Source organism: Lissotriton vulgaris, chromosome 9 (genome assembly GCF_964263255.1).
Source record: "Lissotriton vulgaris chromosome 9, aLisVul1.2, whole genome shotgun sequence".
NCBI lineage: Eukaryota > Metazoa > Chordata > Amphibia > Caudata > Salamandridae > Lissotriton > Lissotriton vulgaris.
Window position 1 is genome coordinate 581,204,713 of NC_141697.1, and position 26,206 is coordinate 581,230,918.

Consider the following 26,206-nt stretch of genomic DNA (forward strand, 5'->3'; position numbering starts at 1 on the left):
CCCATTATCACTTCCATTAACCTCAGCTACCGCTTCTGTTAAACTCATGCATCAATTGAAATGCCAGGGAATACCTGTGCCTGAGGGCTGGATGCAATAATTTCTGTAGTAGGGGATCTCTGTTTATAGTCCTCATCTAGTGAATAGTCCCGCCCATGTGCGTGGACCTCGGAGCAATCAAAAATAATCTCTTAAAGTGTCGAAAAAATGCAGAACTGCACAGACACTTAAGAGAGAATTTAAAGACCTATAATGCAGCCTATAAACAGGCTACACTGTCCAGTACTTCAACTAGAAATTCCACCAAAAATCCACAAAACAGCAAAGCCTGTCCAGATTTCCCTTGCCTTCAGCAAAAACCCCTCTGGAATGATAGAGAGGAAGACATGGACAGACAAGCCCCATAGGCTGCCATTATGTGGCTCAGAACAGGATACTGTGCCTTTAAGAGAACTTTCCAGAACTTCACAGTATCCCAGAATGCCCTGCAGGTCCCTCTTACTTTCAGTTCTTTTTTCCGGCTCCTGCTAGCAGGACCCTGGAGCATTGAGCTCTCCCTTTTTGGGACTTATTTGGTGTTTTGTCCACAGATTTAGTACTTTATTGTACTTTTGGGCCTTTCTTCTTGGTTTTCTCACTCTGTTTTTTGTCGAATATGCCTGCCTTATTCGACAAGTGCCCGGAGTGCTCCAGGAAAAAGGCCAGGTCAGGCCCCCATGAGGTGTGTATCCTCTGCCTTCCAGCTTCTCATGTTCCAGAGGAGTGTGTTATCTGCCAAGGCTTCCCTGGAAGGACCCTGAGGGAAAGGAAGAAGATCAGACTTCAGGGTCTCGAGGAAAGAAGACTGAAGGCACAAGGTGGGTCTGGAGGGGCTTCTTCTGCCCATGCTGAGGCCCCTGGGGGGCTCCCCAGGGGCAGGAAGACCAGCAAACGTCACCATTCTCCGCCTGGGTCAATTGCGCCCACTATGGCGTCGAGAGGAATGACTGCGGTCTGTTCCCCATCGTCGGAGACGAAACGACGTCGAGGCTCGGCGTCGAGGGATGTGACTAGACCTTCGAAGTATGTGACTAGACCTTCGAAGTCTCCGGTGATTGTTTCATCGTCACCCTCGTCGGCGTCAAGCGATCCGCGTCGACGAGCCAGGCGTCTGCGCTCGCCGTCGAGGCGATACCGCCGTTCGCCGTCGGCGAAGAGGAGGCGGGCGTCGTCGGTGAGTTCCTCGCCGTCAAGGTCGCCGTCGAGGCCCAGGTCGCTGTCGAGGCGCATGAGGTCGCCGTCTAGGCGCATGAGGTCGCCGTCTAGGCGCATGAGGTCGCCGTCTAGGCGCATGAGGTCGCCGTCTAGGCGCATGAGGTCGCCGTCTAGGCGCATGAGGTCGCCGTCTAGGCGCATGAGGTCGCCTTCTAGGCGCATGAGGTCGCCGTCTAGGCGCATGAGGTCGCCGTCGAGGCGCATGAGATCGCCGTCGAGGCACCGAGGATCGCCGTCGAGGCACAGAAGGTCGCCGTCGAGGCGCTGGAGGCGTTCGACGCCGAGGAAGAGACGCTCGACGTCCAGGGGCCGACGCTCGCCGTATGGTCGCCGTTCTTCAACGCCGAAAAGAGGTGGAAGTAGACCTGACGCCGTGGGAGGTTCACCTACGTCCCAGGCTGGAAATGAAGCGGGTTCGCTGCACTCGGTGTATTCCGAGGTATATACCCCGTCGGGGAGGGTGACTCCCCCTCCTCCGTTACCGAGAGGTCGCCCTCCGAGGACACCAACTCCGCCTCCGTTGCCTCCACCGCAGCCTGGATCAGGGTTGCCTGAGAAGCCACCTCCGGTTCCGCCGAGGTCGACTTCGTTGCCTAAGCTTCCGACGCCTCCGAAGGGTACGCCTAGGCCAAAGGCTCCGTCCAAACCCAATTCACCTGTTCCGGTGGACCCGGTTGATTGTCCTCGGCCGAGGAGGTCCCGTTCACGCTCCGGACGGAGAGGAAGATCAAGGAGTCATCATAGATCCTCCACCAGATCATGGCGTAGCCGTAGGAGGGGGTCCAGGTCACGCACGGACTCTTACAGGACCCATACTTCCTACTCGCCGACCTTATCAGACTCTCCTGAAACCAGGATCTCTCCAGTGGACGACATTGACACATTCCAGGAAGTGTTCCTGAGGAGGTCTGCGAAGTTGGGTATCACGGTGACGGCCGTGATATTCGAGACGCTTCACAAGAAGCACTTGTCTCGCCCTCTTCTGCCTCTGGTGCCTGGATTGAAGGAACCTGAGGAGGAGCTGTTCCTCACACCAGCGGTGGTGAAGGCCTCTCCGTCCCGGCTTCTGAAGAAGTACAGGGCCCCGGATTCGGACCCTGCTTTCCTGAGAATGGATCTGGTACCGGACTCTGTGATTGTGACGGCGGCCAGGAAATTGCATTCTACCTCCCCGTCATCCACTGTGCCGCCAGATAAGGAGAGTCGATGGATCGACTCAGCGGGACGGAAAGCGCGTGGGACCGCTTCCGCAGCCATGAAAGCTGCCAGTGATACAGCTCTGCTAGGCCGTTACGACCGGGCGCTGTGGGACTCCCTTCAACAGTTCGTAGAACTGCTACCGAAAGACAAGAGGGAGGACTTCCAGGAGATCCTCAAGGAAGGGATGCTGGTCTCGAACCAGGTGATCAGTGCAGCGGCGGACACCTCCCTGTTAGCCGCCCATGGTTACTGCCATGGAATCAATCAGCGGCGGCATGCCTGGCTACGGCTCACGTCACTCAAGCCGGAGGCCCAGCAGCGGGTGGCCAATCTGCCCTTCTCCGGAGAGACCCTATTCGGTAAACACGCAGATGATGAGATGGCCCGCATGAAGGCGGAGGCAGAGACCCTGACTGCTGTGGGCTTGGAGAAGCCCAAAGAGAAGAAATCCTTCAGGCCTTTCCAGAAGCGCTACGGCGCACAGGGGAGAGGACGGGGGCAGTCTTCGGGACAGCAGCAGCAACACCAGCAGCAGTTCCAGAGACCCTTCCAGAAACGTCAGAAGGGTAGAGGGGGACAGCAGTCCTCTACCGTGAACAAGGGCCCGGCCGGGTCTCGACCCTGAGCGGTTACTTACCCTTCATTTGTTACCCGCTCCGGTGGGGGGAAGCGTTCAATTTTTTCTGGCAGAGTGGAGAAAAATTACTCAGGACAAGTGGGTGCTGAATATTGTTTGCAATAGATACAGTCTTCGGTTCATCAGCCCTCCTCCAGCGATCCCTCCGGTCAGCTCGCAGTATCATCTGCGCGAGCTCCAGGCGGAGGCCGATATCCTGCTAAGAAAAAGGGCAATAGAAGAGGTACCTCTGTCTCAAAGAGGAAGAGGTCTGTACTCCCGGTTCTTTCTGGTTCGCAAGAAGGACAAGAACAAGTTCAGGCCCATTCTGGACTTGCGGCAGGCAAACAAGTGGATTCGCAGAGAAAAGTTTCGCATGCATCAGATTTATCCTCAGTTGCAACAGGGGGACTGGCTTTGTGCCATAGACCTTTAGGATGCGTACTTCCATGTACCCATCGCGTACAAACACAGGAAGTTTCTGCGATTTCAAGTCGGCACCAACCACTATCAATACACAGTGCTGCCATTCGGGCTGAAATCTGCGCCCAGGACTTTCTCGAAGTGCATGGCAGTGGTAGCGGCACACCTCAGGAAGAACAAGGTGTTTGTCTACCCGTACCTGGACGATTGGTTGATCTAGGCCTCCTCCTTCTCGGAAGCTCAAGCAGACTTCCAGAAGACATGCGTTCTCTTGAACAAGTTGGGGTTCCACATCAACATGTCCAAGTCAGTCCCGATTCCGGTCCAGTGCATTCAGTACTTGGGAGCCACCATCAATACGCTGTCAGCAAGCGTGTCTCCTTCGGAGGAGCGACGGCGATCGATCCTTCGGAAGGCTCAGGCTCTTATGACCGCTCCATCTACAACAGTGAGGACGGTGTCTTCTCTACTGGGGTCGATGGCCTCTTGTATCTTCCTCACTCCTCATGCACGACTACACATGAGACCTCTGCAGGAGTGCTTGGAGGACCAATGGGACCAGAGGAAAGGATCTTGGGACGACAAGATACGACTGTCTCTGCATGCGCTTCAGTCTCTGAAGTGGTGGTGTTCAGCGGAGAATCTCCTCAGAGGGGTTCCCTTCCACAAGGACATTCCTACTCAGACTATCGTGATGGATGCTTCTCTCCAAGGCTGGGGAGCGCATTCGGGAGACTTACAGTTTCAAGGAACGTGGTCTCAGATGGAGTCCACGTATCACATCAATTTCCTGGAACTCAGAGCTGTTCACTTGGCACTGAAGGCCTTTCATCTGTCCTTCCAGACCAACTCTCTGCTTGTACAGACGGACAATACGACCACGATGTATTACCTCAACAAGCAGGGGGGGTCGAGATCGCGCACCCTGTCTCGGGAGGCGCAGACGATCTGGCTTCTGGCCAGAGGATTGACGATAACGGCTACCCATCTACCAGGTGTGCAGAATGTTCAGGCAGACGCACTGAGCAGACTGATTCAGGAAAACCACGAATGGGTCATAAACGTCGACGTACTAGGAGAAGTCTTCGAAAGGTGGGGGACTCCAGAAGTAGATCTGTTCGCCACCGCCGAAAACAGCAAATGCAGAGACTTCGCCTCCAGGTACTACCAGCAAGGGATGCTGGGGAATGCACTGGATCAACTGGTCGAACAGCTTTTCCGCCCATTCCCCCGATTCCAGCGGTGCTCATCAAGCTGTCCCGGTCCAGGGCACGGATGATCCTGATTGCCCCGGAATGGCCCAGACAGTGGTGGTTCACGGACCTTCTACACCGGTCTCTCCTTCCACACATACGGTTGCCGTGCAAGCCGGACCTTCTCACGAAGTTCGGGGGACAGATGTTGCACCCCAACCTCTCGTCCTTGAGTTTGGCGGCATGGCTCCTGAGATAGTGCAATATGGCCATTTGAATCTGCCCGAAGATTGCATGGACATACTGAAGGAGTCTAAGAGACCCTCCACTCGGACTTCCTATGCTTACAAGTGGAAGAGGTTTTGTATCTGGTGTGTGTCCAGGAACTTTGACCCAACGACGTGCAAGGAAGATGTAATCCTTCCTTACCTTCTGCATTTGGCGCGGTCTGGCCTTAATGTTCATTCCATTAAGGTTCATCTCGCTGCATTGACTGCCTACAGGAAAAGCCCTTCGCAGACTTCCTTCTTCCAGATCCCTGTGATCAAAGACTTTTTGGAAGGCTTGAAGAAAGTGTTCCCTCCTGTCAGGCTTCCTTCGCCTTCATGGGAATTGAATGTGGTGCTGTCCAGTTTGATGAAGGAGCCTTTCGAACCCATTCATAAGGCTTTGTTGCAGCACCTGTCCTGGAAGGCGGCGTTCCTCGGGGCCATTACATCGGCCCGCAGGGTGAGTGAAATTCAGGCGTTGTGTTGTAATGAACCTTATACTGTATTTCATGCTGCTAAGGTTGTTATGCGTACTCTCCCTAAATATCTTCCCAAGGTTATTTCTGACTTTCATGTCAACCAAACTATAACTTTGCCTACGTTTTTTCAGAACCCTTCATCTCCAGCGGAAAGGTCTCTACATTACCTGGATGTTAGGAGGGTGTTGAAATTTTATCTGGATAAGACCAAAGGTATTTGTAGGTCAGACCAATTGTTTATCAATTATGGATCGGTCAGGACGGGTCTTGCGACCTCTAAGCAGTCCATCTCTAGGTGGATTGTGTCCTGCATACAACTGTGTTACCAGAAAGCTAATAAGACCATAGGAGGTAAGCCTAAGGCTCATTCCACCAGGGGCAAAGCTGCCACGACAGCCTTGCACCGTAATGTGCCGATTGCAGAAATTTGCAAGGCCGCCACTTGGAAGTCGGTTCATACCTTTGCTAAGCATTACTGTCTGGACACTGATGCCAGGGCGGATGCTCAGGTTGGACAGGCTTCGCTGCGGAATTTGTTTGCACAATAGTGGTGTTGATTTCTTTTCTCCACCGCCGCTTTGGTGTGGGGATGGGCTTGCCATTCTATTCACTAGATTATGACTATACACAGAGATCCCCTACTACAGAAGGAGTAGTTTCTTTTCTGTAACTCCAGTTCTGTAGTAGGGGTATCTCTGTTATAGTCATAAGCGCCCGCCCTCTTCCCCGGTGGAGACAGATATTCATGTAAGGAATGCTACAGGTCTGGCGTGTTACGCCTTCAAAAAGAACTGAAAGTAAGAGGGACCTGCAGGGCATTCTGGGATACTGTGAAGTTCTGGAACGTTCTCTTAAAGGCACAGTATCCTGTTCTGAGCCACATAATGGCAGCCTATGGGGCTTGTCTGTCCATGTCTTCCTCTCTATCATTCCAGAGGGGTTTTTGCTGAAGGCAAGGGAAATCTGGACAGGCTTTGCTGTTTTGTGGATTTTTGGTGGAATTTCTAGTTGAAGTACTGGACAGTGTAGCCTGTTTATAGGCTGCATTATATGTCTTTAAATTCTCTCTTAAGTGTCTGTGCAGTTCTGCATTTTTTTCGACACTTTAAGAGATTATTTTTGATTGCTCCGGGGTCCACGCACATGGGCGGGACTATTCACTAGATTATGACTATAACAGAGAGACCCCTACTACAGAACTGGAGTTACAGAAAAGAAACTACTCCTTACCAGCCAATCACCAGGTAACTATTGGCACTGACCTAAGACCTAAATTAATATCGAAGATCTACTGACCAATTGTTACCATCTTCAGAGCTTTACTGCTTGTTGTTGCATGCAAAATGTGTCTCTACCAGTTTTTTCTTTTGGAATACGATCCCTCACAATGATGAGAATTTAACAGTCGATGCAACCGATCCCCACCGACGGGCCACGATCTCTATCATTGCACTCTTGTCTATCCTGTTCCCTGTTTATCACAGCAGCCACAAGCAATTACACCACCTCGCCTAGTAGAATCCATTACGTATCAGGGTGTACATTTTGGGGGAAGCACGTCATATGACTTATTTTTTTAGCCATTCATATTCTGCACAAAAGATGCCAGGAACTGTTATAATGTGAAGGGTGCAATAAATGTACAAATGTAATGATGTATAAAGGTCCCCATTACTCTCTTGATTTTTTTTATTTTTATTTCAATTCTGTTTTATTGAAGATTGAAAAACGAAAAGCAAAGACAATACAATAAGTCTTCCAATACATATATTAATACAATCGTGGCAATAAATGGCGCTTATAGAGAATCAAAGGAAGAGAAATAAAGAAGGATAATAAGAATAAGAATAAGAATAAGAATAAGAAATAAGAATAAGAGATAAGGACAAGTATATCAAGATATAAATGTGATTCGGTCGGTGGAAGCATGAGCCATATTACAAGCAACAGTAAAATGTACAGTAAAATATACAAGCGTTGGAGCATATAGAGGCATACAGAGCCAATGAAGCATATATGAATAGGTCACATTTAGAAGGTGTATCATGGGGGTTCAAAGTGAGAGGATGACGCATCTAGTAAGGACCACAACTTTTTGTTGGAGGGTTTCCACGTGGCTGATTGCAGTGCAGGATTGTCCGCCCCTCTCAAAAAGGAGAGCCATTCTAGCCAGATATTAAAGTTAACCTCAGCAAAATGTTTCCACTTACAAAGGATGACCTTGCATGCCAGCATTAACATGATATCTAACAGTTGTCGGTCATGTATGTCAGGTAATCGTGTGTCTAATGGGCCCAATATGATGTATATGAATTCCTGGACAGGTGTAATTCCAAATATCCGATGAATATAAGCAAAGACTTTCCCCCAAAATGTTCTTAGTAGGGAGCAGTCGAAAAACATATGTGCCAGATCCCCAGATGCTGTCTGGCAATTCCAGCAATTGGGCGTATCTTTTAGGTGGCATTTGAACAACTTTTGAGGAGTCCTGAATGCTCTGTTCAGCAGCATATACTTTGTTTGACAGAGGATCGGGGTGATCTTATTTGATAGTGCAGTGTTGTGTATGACATCCCAATCTATCGCTATTCCTGTCGAGTTAGGTTCCAATTCCCACTTACCCTCCGTTACTTATGGGGTTTCTTAGGCATAGGGAGGAGTAATTTATAGACTCTGGATACGAAATGGTCAGCATGGTACAGGATCGGTAAACGTGTCATAAGCCAAGGTAAGTCAGTAGTGAGGGCACGTTTAGAGATGACTGATTTAAATGTCAGGAATTGATAAAATTCTATGGGTGGCAAGTTAAATGTCCTTTGCAGAGTCGAGAAAGGGATGGGCAGAGCACCTTCATAAAGGTCTTTTACCATATTGATACCGCTTCTAGCCCTCAGGTCCAATAAAGGGTTTTGCCATCCAACTGGAACATGGGGTTTCTCCACAGTGATACTAGGGTGGATTTCTTAATTACGGAGTTAGTTTTATGTGATTGGTCAAGTCTGAGGAGGGCTCGTCTGGTGTTCAGCAGGATATATTTGGAGTGAGGTAAATGTGTTAAGTATTTGTATGTGGATTTATAGAGCGCGGTTGCTGCCCGGGGGCGTCCAAGCGCTAAATGTGTTAAGTCCATGCTAAGGAGGGCCGGAAGGGGTGCATGTGCAATTATCGATTGCTCAATAGACAGCCAAACCGGGGTGTATGATGGAGAATCGACCAACCAAAGAGCCCCCTGTTTGCAGAGGAAAGCCGTCTGGTAGTTCCTGAACGAGGGAAGGCCCAGGCCGCCTTTCTCTTTTGCTAGCTGCAGCTTTCGTAGTGATATCCTGGCTTTTTTCCCTCGCCACAGAAACTCCCCAAACAACCTATCCACTTTCTTGATGAACTTGTCTGTAAAAGTCATTGGGAGCATGCTGGCTAGGTAATTAACCAGAGGCGTGCACATCATTTTAAGGGTCTCAGCCCTACCCCACCAGGACAAGAACTTTGGTGACCAGCCTTCCAATAATGTGGAAATCTTTTTTAAAGTTGGGTCCTCATTCACCTTCAGGGTCGCTATTAAATCTGTCTCGAAATCTAGTCCCAGATATTTAAAGGCTCGTGGTTGCCAAGTGAGGCCAGAAGTACCAAGTATTTCTTCATTTCCGACATTATTTAGAAGCTTGACCTCTGTTTTGTCCTTGTTCTGTTTGTAACCTGAAACTTTAGAGTACTCATCAATCGTGGTCATTAGTGCCGGAATAGCCTCGTCAGCCCTTTCCGTCATAATGAGCACTTCATCTGCGTACGCAGTTAATTTTACAGTACAATCATTAAACGGCACCCCGGCAGTGGCTTCATTATTCCGTATATCATATAGAAAAGGTTAAATTGCTAGAAGAAACAAGGATGGGGATAATGGACACCCTTGTCTCGTTCCTTGTTTCAGGCAGAAAGATGAGGAAGAGGAACCCCCTGCTCTAACCCTAGCCGTGGGCCCGGCATACAGGGCCATTACGAGTTTAGTGAATGTTGCTCCTAAATTGAACTTGTGTAAGACTGCCTCCAGAAAGGCCCAATCTACCTTGTCAAAGGCTGTCTCAGCGTCCAACGTGATTGCCACTGTGGGGGTATGCAGAAGTTTTGCCTTTTCTAATGCGTGAGCTAGTACTCTGGTGTTATCACTTGATATGTGTTTCAAAAAACCGGCTTGAGATGGGTGTACAAGGGGTAGGGAGGACTCGCTGTATCCGGGCCGAAAAAATCATGGCAAGTATCTTGCAATCTAAATTAATCAGGGAAATCGGCCTATAGTTTTTTGGCAGTGATGGATGTTTGCCTTCCTTAGGGAGTACCGCGATAATCGCCTCCGCAAAAGTACCTTTAACCACTCCTGTATCTGTGATTTCCTGGAAGAGGTGCAGAAGAGGTTCTATTAGGTCCGTTGTAAAACTTTTATAAAATTTAGCCGTAAAGCCATCAGGGCCAGGCGCTTTTCCACATTTCAGACCTTTGATAGCTTTTTCTATTTCACTAGTCGTGATCGGGTCATTTAGGCTGCGTTGTTCCTCTGATGTTAATTTTGCTAAGTCGCATTCTTGTAAGTAACCCTGAATTTTACCCCCAACTACCAATTCGTTTTTAGCATACAGGTCCTCATAAAAGTCTTTAAAGACTTCAGATATTTCATGGGGGTCAGAGTGGCTTACTCCTGCAGAATCTTTTATAATATTAATAGAGTTTTTCTGAACCTTGAATTTGAGATAGGCGGCCAGACTTTTGCCTGCCTTGTTAGATTCGCAAAGTTTAAACCTCCTGCTTTTATCCAACCATACTCCCGTACTCTCTTGATTTATAACAATTCCTGAAATCAGTAGTTAATTTGTGCTGAGGCTTGCCACGTCGCTTATTTCTCAACACTGACGTTTATTTCTGACATTCCACCACATAGTAGCGCTGTCTATTTTTCAGAAGAGCTCATCAGCTGACTGTTTAAGCAATCAATATTCATTCAAATGAAAACAACAATACGTCGTCCAGGCCTTGCTCACAGCTATGGGGTCATCTAATGATACAAATTTTCACCCTTGTTGGTGTTTGATGGTTAATAGGAAACAGTGGCACTGCACTACCGTGGAGAGACTCCGGAATTGTACTTCAGATGCCATCCTCCTGGTACATATTCTGACTGATGGGTCACACAAGTCTGCTGCCGGGACAACAAAGCTGTGGGTGCACAAGAGATCAGAATAAAAAATTCTACACAAGAGATCAGAATAAAAAATTCTAACATCAAGTTAGACTCTGTTAAAGAGTCATTCTCTATTAGATCCATGGTTGAAAGTCCCCTCAGCAGCAGGGCACCTCCAGCGATGGGACTAAGTCAATAACAGAATCTTCATGTGTCACAACACAAGTTTATGACCAGGGGCTTGATGGCACTTGAAAACATGAATAGACTGATAGCCCGAAGCAACCTGTATTCAAGCACACATTGAACTTTAACTTTCAGTTTATTTATTGGTTTCCAAAATTCCACCTGCCAATTAATAGATCATGAATCCTTAATGTACTTCGATTGATATTGCTTCTGCCAGTCTTTAAAAAAGGGGGATAGGGAAAGCAATGATTATTGCAGGCTGATTTGTTCGATAGTCTCTGTGGTAAAAGTGGTTGGCAGAATATTGCTGGATAGGTTATCGGCCTGGGCGTCTGATAATAACATCCTGTCGGACGCCCAATATGGGTTTCGCCCTGGCCATTCTACGATTGAACAATCTCTGAACCTCTTTATAATCTCTAGTAAATACAGTCTCTCAAAGGGGTACCATTTTCCTGGCTTTTATAGACCGGTCATCCGCATTAGATTGCGTAAATAGTGGTAAATTATGGCAGATCCTAATAGCCCTAGGGTTGATAGGGAGTTGGTCTCCTTTCTTTAGGATTTGCACCAAGACTCCAAAGCAGTAGTGCGTTATTTGTCTAACTTGAAGGTATCTCGCTTATTCCCTGTAAGGAGCAGAGTCCGCCAAGGTTGCATATTGGCCCCTTTTTTTAAATCTCTATATTAATAACTTGGATAAAACTCTCCTGGAGACCAAGGCTGATTATCCCCGGATTGGTCGACGAGGCCTCCCTGTCCTGCTATATGCAAACGATGCCGTCTTGATGGCGAGGACAGAGAGGGGCTTACAAACCATTTTATATTCATTCACCAAGTTTATGGGAGATTTTGATCTAAAAATTAACAATTCCAAATCCTATATTATGGATCTGGGGATGCGGCCTACTAGATCTTACATTTTCACGGTATAGCCTTCCTATTCCCAAAACATCCGTTTGTTCTTACCTGGGGGTTCTCTTAGACGATAAATTGAATTGAATCCCTCAACTTACCCGTAAGAGAAATGACCTTAACTGGTAATCTGCCGCAATTTTTAACTTTGCTGCGAGATTGGGTAACAAAGACCGGCGGGTGCACTCCTGGAGCTGTATAGGGCAAAGTATCTGTCAAAAGTCTTGTATGGCAGCGAAATATGGGGATATATAGACGCAAAGGATGTCCAAATTTCGGGAAATAGGTTTATGAGAAGATTGTTGTCAGTCCCTCAAGATATCCCCTCTTTCATTGCCCACGAAGAGTTGGGCATGCCCTATATCACAGACCAGATAGCTTTTAGCCCGCTGTCACTATGGTTACAAATGAGTTAAGGAGGGGGACTCGTTAAATAAGGCTATCCTTAAAGTTTGTTTCTCTGGATCAAGCCCAAAGGATATCTTGACTGAAATACATTAAAAGAATTTTAACCAACCTGGGAAGAAGCAATCTTTTTTCTGATCCTGGCACCCGTAAAATAGACGTACCCACCCTGAAGTCAGCGTTTTGCACAAGCCAGACTTCATTAAGGGAGGAGTGGGAACTTATGAAGCCAAGTGTTCTCCACTTTTTTGTTTTAACGTCCACAGTGAAAGCGGAGCCTTACATTTTTGGTCTAGTGAACTCTTATGACGGATTTCTCCTGACCAGGTTTCGGTTTGACTTTTTATTTACTTTCATCTTATCCTCTGGGTGCAAATAGAGGGCAAATTCTCCCGTCCTGTGGCTGCAATGGTACATCTCCACAGGATATGCTCCATTTTACTATGTTCTGTCCATTTTATGCTACCCTGAGAAAATCATACATAAATGCCCATTTTGAAACAGGCCAACTTTGAACAAGTTCGGCCTGCATTTACATTTCTCCAGATGGTGTTGGGCAATAACGTATTTCACGTTTTTAGTTTTTAAAATCTGCTGTTAAACTGAGGGCGAGCTGCGATTAGTTGGGTTGCTCCCTTATTTTTATTCTTGGGTCCCTTGTACTGGTTTAGCTATTAAAGCGCGGACTGGGCTATTGACTCAAATGTATTGTTTTTTTAGTAGTTTTACTCCCAACATTATTGGTGTTTGGTATCTTTTGATGCATCTTATTCATTACTTGAGTTTTGTACTACCAAAGTCTTTTTCCTGAGAATGTATTTATTGTATCACGCTATTTTATCTTGGTATTTACATTTTGCTTTTATGGTTTTCTTGATCATGAAACCGAATAAAGAAATTTGAATAAATGATATTGCTTCTGCATGTACTGCCAGCAAGGGACATCGGGATGGTCAGTTACACTAGGAAAGCTGATCTATATTTCAAGACAACGCGCTGCTGGTAGCTTTGTTTTATTCCCACCACTCTACATAGCTAATCATGGATTACGTTGAGCAGTTTAGGATACAATGTGCTGATACAATCAGAATAAACAAAAATTCTCAAGTTGCCACGACATGTCTCTGGGAAAGTGATTGTCTATATTAATAAGAGTACTCTTCAGCAATAAAGAAAAATCTTTACCTTTGTCTATGATCTCCCTCCATAAATTGCAATTTTCACCAATGTGGCGATCATTTTTCTAAGAGGGAATAGAAGGAAAATAGTTTTAAACAACCGTGCTTCGATGATGGTGTTCTTTAGATCTTACTCTTGCTCTCCAGGCACTCACGCTGGTTCTACACCTCCCAAATCCCTATTTTGTGGCTACCGTGCAATTCTGTGTTGAAGTCTCACAAGCATTGGGTCCAAACTAAGTGACATAGATTTTAAGGACTATATAAGTGTTGGTTCTCAAGAAGCATGATTGTTTATTTCACTAAAAAAGGAAGGTTATTGTTATTACTGTATACTAACAGTAAAGAGGTGCAGGGATCATCCATCAGGCGGTGTACTGGTGGATTTTTGTGCATCTTAAGAGTGAGTTCCTCCTGCTCCCATTTGAAATCGTTCTGAATACAGAACTCAGAAGTACACTTTTAGAACACATGATGTAGGATCTCAAAGGAAAATAATTAAACGAACACCCTGATGAGCTTAATCTTTATTTACAACAGTCTGATCTATGTAAATCATCTAGGGCAAGGCCTGTAATTTTTTAGAGCAGGTGACTTCATTCTACCTTACTGTGTCCCAGTTCCAGCTCATCTAGAGTTTATGAACCCAAACAAAACCTGTTAAGTTATGGATATCGTTGTTCTGCCGCTAGTTCCAACCCAGACACAACCAGTAGACAAAATATACGTTTGATTGAGTGGACAATTGGTTAGAAATGTTAATGGTTGATTCCCATCAGACATCCCTGCGAAGTCCAGGTTCAGTGTGCAACTAGGAAAAGTCTCATTGATTTAGATCTGTTCGCATGGAACATTGGTCAGTGGCAAAGGACTGTTTGTCAAAAGGGCCATGATCGCCTACTTGTGTGGCTCAGTTTATACCATCTTCACATCAGAGCAATGTGCTGGAAGATCTCAGTGCGGACATGGAGGCCACTCCCAATTTAAATTAAATGACAGCTTCTTGACCATCAATTGATTCCTAATTCCCTTATCACAAGTGACAACCTTTCTTATGCTTTTTTGGTTCCATCTTAAATTTACAGACACAGATTAATCCACCTTCTGGCAAAATTATAATCTGATCATGGAGGAGGCTGAAGTCTGCTGTACCAAATCAGTTCTGTCTAGGCATAGGAAAATGCTATCAGTGGATTGACAAGGTATGAAAAAAACGTAGACTGACCATGTGAGCCCCCTGCTAAGGATTAAATCTTCTGATACCTAGGGACCAAACGCTTTACATCAAGATAATGAGTCCATAATAGGTTTAAAAAAAGGACTTCAATACAAAAATTAAAAAAAAAAAAAAACTGGGAAGTTTTACAACACCTCAAGAAAAAAGAGATTTCAGGATTTTGGTGACTAGTTCACTACAGGGTTTCTACCAACTCTTCAAAAAAAATAACTCTAAAGAGCTCCTCCTCAGTGAGGTAGTTGGAGTCCGCCCCGTGATCAGCTGTCACAGTGCGTAGAGATTCTCGATGATGAAACATGCCACTGCTGGTGGGCGAGGGAAATCGTTATTAAAAAGGAACATCCCCTTCCAGCTAAGTTCTTTTCTCTAAGACCCAGGTGTTTCCATGTGTGTGTGTGTTAGCTATAGGAGTGGGAGTAAACACCTGAAGGTCTATAAATCTCCTCTAGCCCTCTTTGGTTGGGTTGATGTATTAAGCGTTTTGGCAAAAACAAGCAAAGGATTTTATAGTCCACGTTCAACATTGACAGAGACCTGTACGCAACCATATCGGTAGCAGGTGTCCATAGCTTGAACAGGGGGACAATAAGGGCCTCCAGCAAACGGGCGAGAATACCTTTGCTGTAAGTGCTTGCTAGTATAATGCCACCAAGTGGGAGGCAGGGAGGTCAAGATAAGTGGTCAAAATAAGTGGCATCGAACTCCACCGGGAGGCCGTCCATCCCCGTAACGTTCCCACAGGCCATTCGTTGGACCTCAGCCTGGATTGCCTCTGAAATATCCTCCCCTAGCACCTCCACCTCCTCCGGGGTCAGCTTATCTGGCAAAAAGTCAGTTAATCATTCATGGATGGTGTGGTCCCCTATAGCATCCCTAGCTGTGTACAGTCTGGAGTAAAATTCAGCAAAAGATTGGTATATCTCGCCTTCCATATACATGCGGGCACCTTCCGGCATCACCAACACCAGTCGGCTACCCGCGTTATGTGGGGTTGGCCAACCATGGCAGCAAGGGACTTGTTCTGTTCCCTTCAGTGTGACCTAACCATATAGGCATTATAGTCGAAGCAGCGGAGGTACTCCACATGCTCCACCATCTTTTCCTTTGCCTCCAGCAGTGCCTGTTGTAGGTCAGGTCTCACTGGTCGCAGGAGCTCGAGATCCCTAAAGGGCTGTTCATGAGCGACTATGACCCTCATTAGGGTCCGTCGCACCCCTGCAGATTCTGGCAGGCATTGCCTCCAAATAACTTTGAAGGCTCTGCAAGAGTATTAGAAGGGGAACTGGTGTCCTTATGAAAATAATGCTAAATCCCGTCCCTGATTGTCTTGCAGAAAACAAGATCCTCAAGGTTGGCTACCTTCAGGCACCGACTGAAAATACAGGCGTGTGTATTACCCCATTGTAACGTCCACAATAGGGGGCGGTGGTCGGATATAGTCTTGGACAAGTATTTAATAGACGTGATAGCCCCAAGTATGTAAGGTGAGCTTTAAAAGGTGTTGAGGCGCACATGAAGTGCGTACATTATCGAGTGGCAGGAGTAGTCCTAGTTCTGTGTGTGGCGATATCTCCAACCATCCACTGGGCCACATGGATGGTTGGGGAGTAATGAAGTTAGGGGTGAGAGCGATCTAAGTCGGTATTGGACACCCAGTTAAAATCACCACTAATACCAAGTGCCTGTGACAATAGAGGAGTTAGCTCCTGGGACAACTTTTCAAAATATATAGATTGGTCAACCTTAGGAGTGTAGACATTAACATAGGAGATAAGGATAGAGTAACGCCCCTCCGTGCCAATCGTGTTGCTAGTCATTTGAAACGGCCCGCCGGTTTCACCGTTATTAAAGTCCCTCTGGCAAAGGCCGAGCATGTGTTGTACACCCCTTGATCCCGCCAACACCTGCAGAGGGGAAGCCCTCTTTAGTTTTCAAGTGGGTTTCCGGCAACAACGCAACGTGGATTCCCCTTCGCTTCAGATATGCCGGCACCCTGCTAAAGTACATATTGATACCATGTAGTGCTTAAAGGTTGCTCAGAGGTTTGTAGAATAACATGTAAGACCCCTTTTAGTCTAAGCTTTGTGAGTGGACTGATACTAGTCTCTGTGCTGCTGCTCTCACCCTTCATGGGGGCAGGAATTGTAATGCTCTGCCCCGGGCATTGAAATGTTAGTTAATGTTGGCAATTTTAACCTAAATGTAAAACATTTCTATTGCTCACTCCTCCATTCCTTTCTGTTTTTGATTTTTGGTTGCAGGACTTGCACAAAAAATATACACACATTCGAAAAACCCGACCTGATGGTAACTGCTTCTACCGGGCGTTTGGCTTCTCTCACCTGGAGTCGCTATTGGACGACAGCAAAGAGCTTGCACGGTATGTGTGTCGGCTGCGATCAGGATTTTGAAGAGGATTGCTGTGAGGCTGAATGTTTTATTTATACGCAGCCAACTTAGCCCCTTAAGTGCTGCCTCGGTGCATTGGCCGACGGCAGCACTACCTCCCCAGTGCTGCGCACGACCATTGAACGTCCATTCAGCACTAGTTCTAATGGACAGCGCAGCACTGGGGAGGAATGTTTAATAGCAGCTATGAGGTTAGGTGCATCACGGACACCTGGCTTACAGTAGATGTATGTTGCTGGTTTGAGTATGGTGTAGGCTGAGGGCAGTGAGCTGACCTAAGGAGGTGGCAAGTGTGAGGCTACAGTTAGCAGCTGCAAGAGGAGAGCTCATAAATTGACTTTGCTCTAAACCCTGCTCCGGCTCAAGTTTGAATGAATAGTTGGGATCAGTGAGAGATCAGCTGCCTACTAGAAAGTGTCTGCTCAATACAAAGAATATGCTTTGGGTCAGAAAGTGTAATGATGTTATGTGGTTCCTACAGATATAGTAGGACTGTGTATAAGACCAACACGAATTTCATAGTATAGGGACTATGGCCACATATACCATCGGTAAGTGTTGGTGGGTTTTGGCTAGCTCACAGTAACACATCCAAGCAATAAACTGACCAGGGTAACAGATGTTGGCAACCTCGAACATGACTAATTCCCAAGGAAACCGATCTAACCCTTTGGTTTGGTCACTCTTGCATGCCCAAGGTAAACACAGCAAAGATACGACAATGGGTTTTCAAATATTTATTGAAATTGTTTTCTTGCATAAAAAGCATGAGCTGTGACTATTAGCAAGAGGAAGCGTGTTTATGAAAAAAGCATTGTTAGAATGGTAAACAATTTAAACAATTTTACTGTGTTAATTGTTGCTAATGTTTGCTGACTCCTATCGGTTTCTAATACTATATTAAAGAGAGCATAGCTTGAGAACCATTCTACCAGATCAATTGGTATAGCCTAACCTCCATATCTTGATCTGGGGGTTAGGCTATCCCAAGGATGTCAGGAAGCTTGTCACAGTGCGCAGGTTATCTTCCTTGGCAGGATGGAAGTTGGAGTCAACAGGACTGCATCTCAGTCATAGTTTGTAGTGGTTCTGTGATAATCCCAGCATGGAAATGGAAAAACTGGGCATTAATACAGTCTTCCAGTGTAGTTGCAGTTGGGGCAGGAAAGTGATAAGTTATTTCTGATAAAATCTTTCTAGCACCGACTTCCTTGCAGCATTTTGTGCTCCAGATTAACCCAAAATGAATTATTAATAAAAGACACTTTATAGAATCGTCAACAACTTACACTGTTTTCTATGCAATTGCTTTTTAATATTCAGCAACATTTTATTGTTTTTATGGTTTGAACTTACAAGCAGGAGTAACAGCAATTCCACAACTATGGTTACAACTCAGGTCACCTAAACAAGTCATTAGCAGGTTGAAAGAGTTCCCCCCCGCCCCCCCAAAACACCATCAAAAATTAAAACGTGAGAAAGTGAAGTATACTCATTAACTGTACTACAATTATTCATTGAATATCTATTAAATAGTAAGTTCCAGCATATAAGGTCGCACACCTCAAGTTGTCATTTGTAGGGCTCTCCGGGATCTAGGTAAGCCGAACACCATCCCCCTGCCCAGCAAATAGTCAACCAGTGTTTTCCACTGTGTCGAATTTGTGTTCCATTTCCACAAGTAACCATGTCAACTTCTAAATGGCCTGCAGTGTCTAAAGCCTCCCTGTGCTTTCCTGTATTGTTGATACACGGAGACTTCTACTTCACGCTAATAATTGTTTAGTAGCCAGTAACATGTTTGTTAGAAGACTCTAGTCCCCTTTTGTAATATGAGCAAGTTCCAGTATGTGGATGCTCAGGATAAGTACTGCCGGGTTCGGTCTTTGTGGGTATTCTATTAACCCACAAATGTGACTAACAATCTCTTTCCAGAATATCTTTGATTTTGGGCACGAACACCCAATCTGTATTGTATCACCCTCTTGCCCGCCTCCTCTCCAGCATAGACCTTCTGCAGTACTGTACATTTGCTTTAATCGGGCTGGTGTCAATGCATCATTATCTTGTACATCAGTTCTATGTTTTGTACACTCTTAATCAATACGGGAGCATCAGGCCATATGTTCTTCCATTGTGTGTTTGTTATAGAGACCCTCACGGTTTTCTTTTGTAGGACAATTCTGTATTTGTCTCTACCTCTGTTTCTAAGCAGTTTTAACCTGGATAAGGTGAATCCAGGTACATTTTCATCTAATGTAACATGAGTTGGTTTCAAAGCTAGCCTGTTACAGATTTCTCTGTTTAGTTTGAGTGGAATATTTGCTTTTACTATATGAATTTAGATATGTAGTAATTGGAGTTATTTATTTATTAATGAAAGGCCTAAAATGCAGGCCAAAGTAACTTTACTCCTTATCTGGAAGTCAACCTTATTAGGCCATTAATTACAGTTAATGCATCAATCAAGCTGTGTTGGTGTATGAATTTCCAATTAAGATTGTTAGATGCTTAGGTTTGTTCTTTAGGAGCAAAATAGAGGGGAACCACCTCAAAACCCATTTTAAATATACTTTTTTTTCACCCAATTCTTGGGCACATTCACTGTTTAGTCATTGATTTATGATCGGTGTCCAACATTACTAGTTTAATGCTGAGCAGACACCTGGAGTTCTGCCTAGCAGGACCAAATACTCTGTAGAGAGAAGAATTTTGATGTGTATCAAACTTGTTTGATGGTAAACCCTTGTGTGTGATAGTGCCTTCCCATGGTGAGAAACTTATTCAGCAAAAAGCAAGGGTGTCAAAACACACCCTTGCTGGAGGCCTTTTAAGATAACAATCTTGTTGGCCAATTCGTCTTTTTCCCACATATAGATCTTTGCGAATATATCCAAATGGAATGATTTTGTTAACAATTTGAGGGCATAGGGAATACTGAAGGTTGACAATTTGATCCACAAGCATCACTGACCCACTGAGTTAAATGCTACCTTTTTAGTGGACTTCCACATGAAAAACCAGAGTGTGGATATTGTGATCTGTACCTAACCCTGGCTGTAATCCAGCCTCCGGAGAGATCAAAGGTACCTCTGATGCCTTGCCTACAACACATGTAGCCTCTCTCTACCAAAGGTGTCTGGCTGCTTAAACAATTGGGTGCAAGCTACTTTCTTTTCAATTTTGACCATTCAACTGTCTATTTGTGTATTTTACCAACACCAAGTGGGCTTTGGCTCCACCCGTAGGAGGAGTACTCACTCACTGCATGGTATTAACTGTTTGCTGTATCCTTCCTCCTCATATGGAGTGCTTCATGGAAACTATTTTTTATCTTAAAAATTCACCGAATCATCCTACATTATTCAGGACTCAAAATGGAAGCTAGACTGATTGATCTTGCCGGTGCCTGTTTGCAGGTTTGCTTGATTGTTTAACTTGCCTGAACCTTCCTCTTCCAGAAAGAGTAGTAAGTACAGAGCTGCCCAGACCTCAGTAGGCCTCTTGATTACAGGGATCAGCATCCTGTTTTGGCCACGTGCTTGACTGGCCTCAATCTAATCTATAATGCCAATCATTCTATTGCTAGGACAGTGCTGTAATTTGCTACGGTCTGTAGTGGGGGAAAAACCCAAAAATCTCAGTTGTGTTACAGATTAAGCAAGTGAGACTTCCACATTTACCAAGTATTTGTAGGTCAGGATAGGCCTCTATAATCACTACACCAATTTCAACCAAAGACCTTAACACACTTGACTGTTGCCAGACATCGATGCCTCCGCAGTAGACAGCTATACAACTTTTTTAGCTGATCTGCTTTCTTCTGACATACGTTTTATAGTTTATACCTTGATTTATTTAGACTTGGTCAATGTGATTATCACTGGCCCCCAGGGAGAACTGCAGGAGTTCGGCAACCCTTACTATTATAACATTCTGAATCAAAGAAGATATTATTCTTGCCCTTTGGTTTTTTGTGGACTCCAAATGTAACAGTATTCAACAATAGATATTTTGTCCAAATCCTCAGCGATGGTGTCGGCCTCAGGAGAGCGATCTATAAAACACAACTTAAGCAACAGCCTGATCCCACTGAGTAATGTGATCTCTTTTCTATTTTATTATTTTTTCTACAGATCATCCCTGCCAAACGTCTTTGGAATCTGAGCTCAGTTGAATTAGAGCATAATAGGAGAGACGGAAGGTGATCGCAACTGACTCACAAGACTCTTGAAGCAGGGGTCTCCAACCTTTTCTGTAGTGAGAACTACTTCTGTTCAATGAAAGTTCTCCTGAACTGCTAGCAGATTATATCAGTGTAAAATCGTGACCAAATATGTTAGCAATACACTGACAAGCCAAAGCAGGATTATCTGTAGTGACCCCCAAGCGATTCAAGAGAGGATACCAGCCTAAATGCCATGAAAAAGCTTATCAATATCAAATGCCTCCACCGTACTAATTACATAGCAGCCAAAGCATCATGTGGCCCTCTGACACAAAAGACTGTATCATAGCAATAAGTATCTCCAACTCAGTTTGAGTTATCATTCAACTATCAATTTTAGTTGATTTTTAAAGTGAGGCTTGTTGTCTTCATTAGTGTAAGAAATTGGGTTACTGGTCAAGCAGCAAACCAGAATCATAGTCAAGGTAGGGCACAAGCAAACCCCAAATTAACCTATGCTCAACATCCTGGTAGCTTGGAACAGAGCGGTCAGGCTAACTTGGAAGAAACATGTATTTGTGCAACTCTTCAAACAGTGAAAACACCACACAAAGATCCCTCCCTTTTTAGAAAACTAGATTATAATTTAATAAATCAAAGAAGACCAAAACGACAAATTCAATTAGTAGAACCTGAGAGATTACATTTTAGAGTTTTTTTATCAAAATAGCACCAAAAAGCACAAAGTGCCAACTGTGGACAGTCACAAATTCAGGCCAACCACGATGGAGAGTGGGCCGGCTACACAGACCCCGTTAGGCTCACTGAACAAAGTTCTTTAAATCCTGGTTGCGGCACGTTGCGTGGATCAGCGCAGAAGAAGCGCGCCACGCAGCCGAAGCACTGTTTCGGTTCCAAGAATCTGCAAGGCTGCAGTGCGAAGTCCAGTGTCAAGAATGCACCACACAGTTGGGGCGATGCGCTGGTTCCGAGGAGCTGCAATGTGGAGTCGGTCCTCAAGGCTACTGTCAGTGATAGATGCAAGGGCGTGGATGCGTTGTGCCGTCGGGCGTTGTCTGTTCTGAGGACTGCAGAGGTAATTTGGGTCTTTGTGACTAGTCCAAACCATGCAGCCGCCATGCGTTGATTCTGCTTGGATAAGTGCCGCTCAGCAGAGTAAATGTATTGGTTCTGTTTGGGGATGCTCCAATCGGCAGCGAAGATGCATCTGTTCTGCTCAATGTGCTGCTCGGCAGAGAATATGCATTGGTTCTGCTTGGGTATGCGCAGCTCAGCAGATAAGATGGTTTCCTCTGGATCCATCATTCAGGGGCTGGGAAGCCCCGTAGACCAACCGTAGACCAACATCCAAGGGTCCAGGACTGAGGTGATACCACTTGGCAGGGTAAACTCCCAAATGGCAGGGTCCAGGTTCAGCTGCAAGGTTATTGGCCTATTAAGTCCCTGAACCTTCAGATCAAGAAGTCAGCCCTTTGAGTCAGTCTGGGTTTTGCGTTCAAGAGATGCAGGCTCAGTCCTTGCCTGGGTGAAAAGAGGGTAGCAGGTCAGCAAAGCAGGAGTACAGCAGAGTGCAGTCCAGCAAAGTGGCATTCCTTCCTCGGCACGGCGGTCCCTCTTCCTGGCACAGTATCCACAAGTCCAGAAGTGTACTGACGAGTTGGTGTCTGAGGTCCTCTTTTTATACACAGGTGCCCTGGTTCTGGAAGGTGGGCCAAGCTTCTAGATAGTGTCTTTGAGGTACAGGTAATCCCCTACCTCCAAGCTGGCTGAATTGACTATGCAGGGTTGTCAGGCCCTTGTGTGGATACAGGACATAGCCTGTTCAGGTGTAAGTGAGGTTGGGTCCAGCTCCTTCCTCTCGTCCTGTTAGTAATGGCCCACCCAGTCACACCTAAGCTCCCATTGTGTGTGGCTGTCTAGGAGGAATACACAACAGCCTAACTGCCAACTACACCCAGTCGTGTGGCCAGAGACAGGCTGCAGGCACCAGATAGCTAATGCAAGAAAATGCCAACTTTTCTAAAAGTGGCATTTTCAGAATTGTAATTTAAAATCCGACTTCACCATAGTTAGGATTCTAAATTTTAATTCCATAGACACCAAACTTGAACAGCTGATCTATTCCCATTTGAAAATATCACTTCTAAAATGTAATAAGGCCACTCTGTTATCCCATGGGAGAGATGGGCCTTGCCGTAGTGAAAAATGAACGTAAGAGTTTTTTCACTATCAAGACATGTGAAACTTAAAAGTACATGTCCCACATTTTAAATAAATTGCAGCCTGCCCTCAAGGCTGTCCAGCGCCTACCCTCGGGGTGACATATACATTAAAAAGCAAGGTTTGGAACGGTCAAAAGGTTTATTTAGCCAGGTCGAAATGGCAGTTTAAACTGCAAACACAGGCTCAGCAATGGCAGGCCTTAGACATGTTTAAAGGGCTACCTAAGTGGGTGGCACAATCAGTGCCACATGCCCACTTGTAGCTTTAAATAACAGGCCCTGCATACATCTAATGCCACTTTATTAGGGACTTATAAGTAAATTAAATATGCCAATTGAGTTTCGGAGCCAATTCTACCATGTTTTAAGGAGCGATCACAAGCACTTTAGCAATGGTAAAGTGCAGAATCCTTTGGCCAACAAAAACAAATTCACCAAAAAGGAGGAGAAAAAGCTAAATGTTTGTGGAAGATCCTGCAGGGCCAGGTCCAACAATTAGCAGATCCGTTTCTGAAAATACACACATTTTCTTGTCAAATACCACATTCCATTTTAGGTAAGCAGTCAATTTTAAATAAGAAAAACCCTTAAACATAAATTTCCTCTTCAGAATACCAGCTTTTAATTTTTTTTGTACTCGCATGTACACATTCCTCACATGAACAAATTCTTCTTTAAATGCCCAGGTATTACAACTATAGGCCATGGATGCAGATCTCAATGCTAAGAATTCCTTAATATGCCAACAGTGCTCACCATTATACAAGGGCCACCATTGTGCCACGGCTGGAAACCATAATAAGCTGGATGTCCACCATATTTCAATCCTGGCCATTGTAATGTGAGCGGCGGCGACCATTATGTCAGGGGTGGCTAAAATTAGACCATTCATGCTTTTATTATGCTAGTGATAGCTACCAGTGTGCCACGACTACACCACTAATGCCCAAAATATGTCAGGGATAAGTCATTATGCCATTGTAACTACTATGCCATGATCAGACGATTGTGTCAGAAACAAACCCCTTATAATTTTGGGGGGCAATCATATATGTTTTGTGGTCCTTGATGCCAGGCATAGCTTCCAGGTTGCAAAACTGATTTTTATTGAGGGACACAATGTCACACACGGGACACATAAATGTGCACACATACACACAAACAAATGCATAAGGATCTTAATTTTCTCTGCCATGGATTCATATGCTGCTCTGCTCCCACTCTTGGGCCAATCATGCACCCAAATAATACTTTCAATCTGGCTTGTGGAGTCCCACACTTGAGTGGATCAGCACTGCTACTACTTAAGATACTGCTAGCACACTTCTTTCATAGCCCATTTTTCACACTTCCAATTTGACAGACAGCGAACATGGCCAATCTCCTTATCTTTTAGCTAGAGAGAGTGGAAACATGTGGTCATGTGACAGACACCATAGGAGGACACAGGGTGTGTTTGACTATTACCTTGAAGCCTGCCATTGGTTTGGCTGTCTGCCACTCTATAAATCTTGAGATGAGTTGTGGTGCTTTCTTTAATATGCACACACCCTCCGAATGAGGGCTTTGCTTTCCTTCAGAGAGATTCTTACAAGGTACTCCTTGGCTACTCGTTGGAGACCCTTAACCTAAAGCTAGTACAGTGTCTAAACCACCAGTGGGCTACTAAGAAGTATATAGGAGAATTGCAGTGGCATAGGTATGCCTCACAGAGGAGTGATCCTGAAAACTCCCCATTAAGCATAAAACGTGCTAATTTTTATTGAACGTATGCAAAGGGTATGTAAGTGTTACGTAAAAACACATAATATAACATAGACAACAGATACATAATACACAGCATAACAGACAACAACCACATACTATAGACACCAGCAACATATAAACAGACGCTGAATAACCTAGCAGCATAACAAACAGCTAGATAACAAAACAGAACAACATGGATAGTAACAACATACCTTAATAGCAGCTAAGAGGAAGGTGGAGATTGTGGTGTCCACTTACCTTTCTGGTGTGTAATTCTGCAGTGTACTCTTCCCTATGGATAATGATGAATGGGAAGAGTTGCAGAATCTGCCTACATCTCAGTACCCACCCCCTCAAGTGATCCTCTTTCTCCCACTACAGATAGGCCTTCAGGATGTTCATCAAATACAAAAAAACTGCAGCTCTGAATGTAATGGGGGGTGGACCAAAGAAAAGGCCTGGCTGCTTCCACCCTCTTTTAGATTACTGCAGTGCGCAGTGTTCAGCAAAATTCAGCCTTTCTTCTGCCATGGAGTTCCTTTAGGAAAACTAAATTGCGTTACTAAGGCCCATTACTGGTAATATGCCCACTGGCCAGTCCTGGCAGTCATGATGGAGAGGGCTATTCATGCACGCAAAGAACCTCAGCCTTGACACTGGCCAGCGCCTCTTTCCTTGCAGTGGGGCTGATTTGGGGTCCTGTAGTTAAGCATGGTAGATAAGATTTTAAAACACCTGTAGCGCGATCTTGGAAAGCCTGTCTGTTTTGCAGGAATACATTACTCCACTTTTGCAACTGCACTTTTACAATCTTACCTCGGTCACCCCAGTGAGCTTTGTAAACTCGCTTTTGGTACGGATTCCATTCTGAATTTGCTAACATTATCCCACTGTTGAGGCTTTACCCTTTGCCAGAAAACAGAAAAAAACACATTTCCCAAAATTGTTTTCATCATTCCATTGGGCTTTTCGGAGTGAGACGTTACATTTAGGCTGTTTACTTGGAAACCGAGATTAATTGATGGCTGTATAATCCGTAGCTCACAGCTTTCCAAACTTTTCATGTTGGTGACACACTTTTTGGAGATGCATCATTTTGGGACACAGTAAGG

At 45.2% G+C, this 26,206-nt stretch overlaps 1 protein-coding gene across 1 annotated transcript in view; it reads left to right on the forward strand.

Annotated features, from left to right (window-relative positions):
- Window positions 1–16,984, forward strand: part of OTUB1 (OTU deubiquitinase, ubiquitin aldehyde binding 1) — an 81,834-nt gene extending 64,850 nt beyond the window's left edge. The window contains exon 4 of the mRNA XM_086936695.1: window positions 16,787–16,984. Within this exon, the coding sequence (XP_086792821.1) occupies window positions 16,787–16,936 (150 nt within the window). The 3' untranslated portion in view covers window positions 16,937–16,984. The remainder of the gene's footprint in view (window positions 1–16,786) is intronic.
- Window positions 16,985–26,206: the final 9,222 nt, after the last annotated feature.